Below are 388 nucleotides of genomic sequence, written 5' to 3' on the forward strand. Positions count from 1 at the left end.
GCCATTACGCCCAGTATTAGTCCTTTATTTTCGAAAGGAGACATTTCTGCGCTCTCCTAAAATTGTGAGACAACAATAACAGAGTTAAAGATGTTTTTCCTACTCTACCCAAACGACTTTGCTTTTAAGTCGCGCAGGTGTAAGGCTGGAACAACTGGCGTATGCTGCAGATACAAAGTTACAACTCCAGCAGCTTCTGCAATAAACGGCTACGTGCTGTGACAGCAAAACGGAGACGGTTCTCGGTTTGGGGGCGTTGGGGGGGGGCAGACACTTCTGCATCGGCAGGCGCGCAGGACCGCAGCCTTCACTTTTAACCTGCTCCGCATCTTGGGATTTGTTTGTTTGTTTGCTTTAACGCGAGAAACTCACATAAGCGGATTTTCCG

The 388-nt window shown here is 48.2% G+C and overlaps 1 protein-coding gene across 1 annotated transcript in view; it reads right to left on the reverse strand.

Moving 5' to 3' along the window:
- The window catches only part of RMDN2 (regulator of microtubule dynamics 2), a 42,125-nt gene extending 42,081 nt beyond the window's left edge, over positions 1–44 (reverse strand). The window contains 1 exon segment of the mRNA XM_009702362.1: positions 1–44. Coding sequence (XP_009700664.1) covers positions 1–44 — 44 coding nt within the window.
- Between the last annotated feature and the right edge of the window lie 344 nt (positions 45–388).

The sequence above is a fragment of the Cariama cristata genome, unplaced genomic scaffold (genome assembly GCF_000690535.1).
Source record: "Cariama cristata isolate BGI_N322 unplaced genomic scaffold, ASM69053v1 scaffold5046, whole genome shotgun sequence".
Lineage (NCBI taxonomy): Eukaryota > Metazoa > Chordata > Aves > Cariamiformes > Cariamidae > Cariama > Cariama cristata.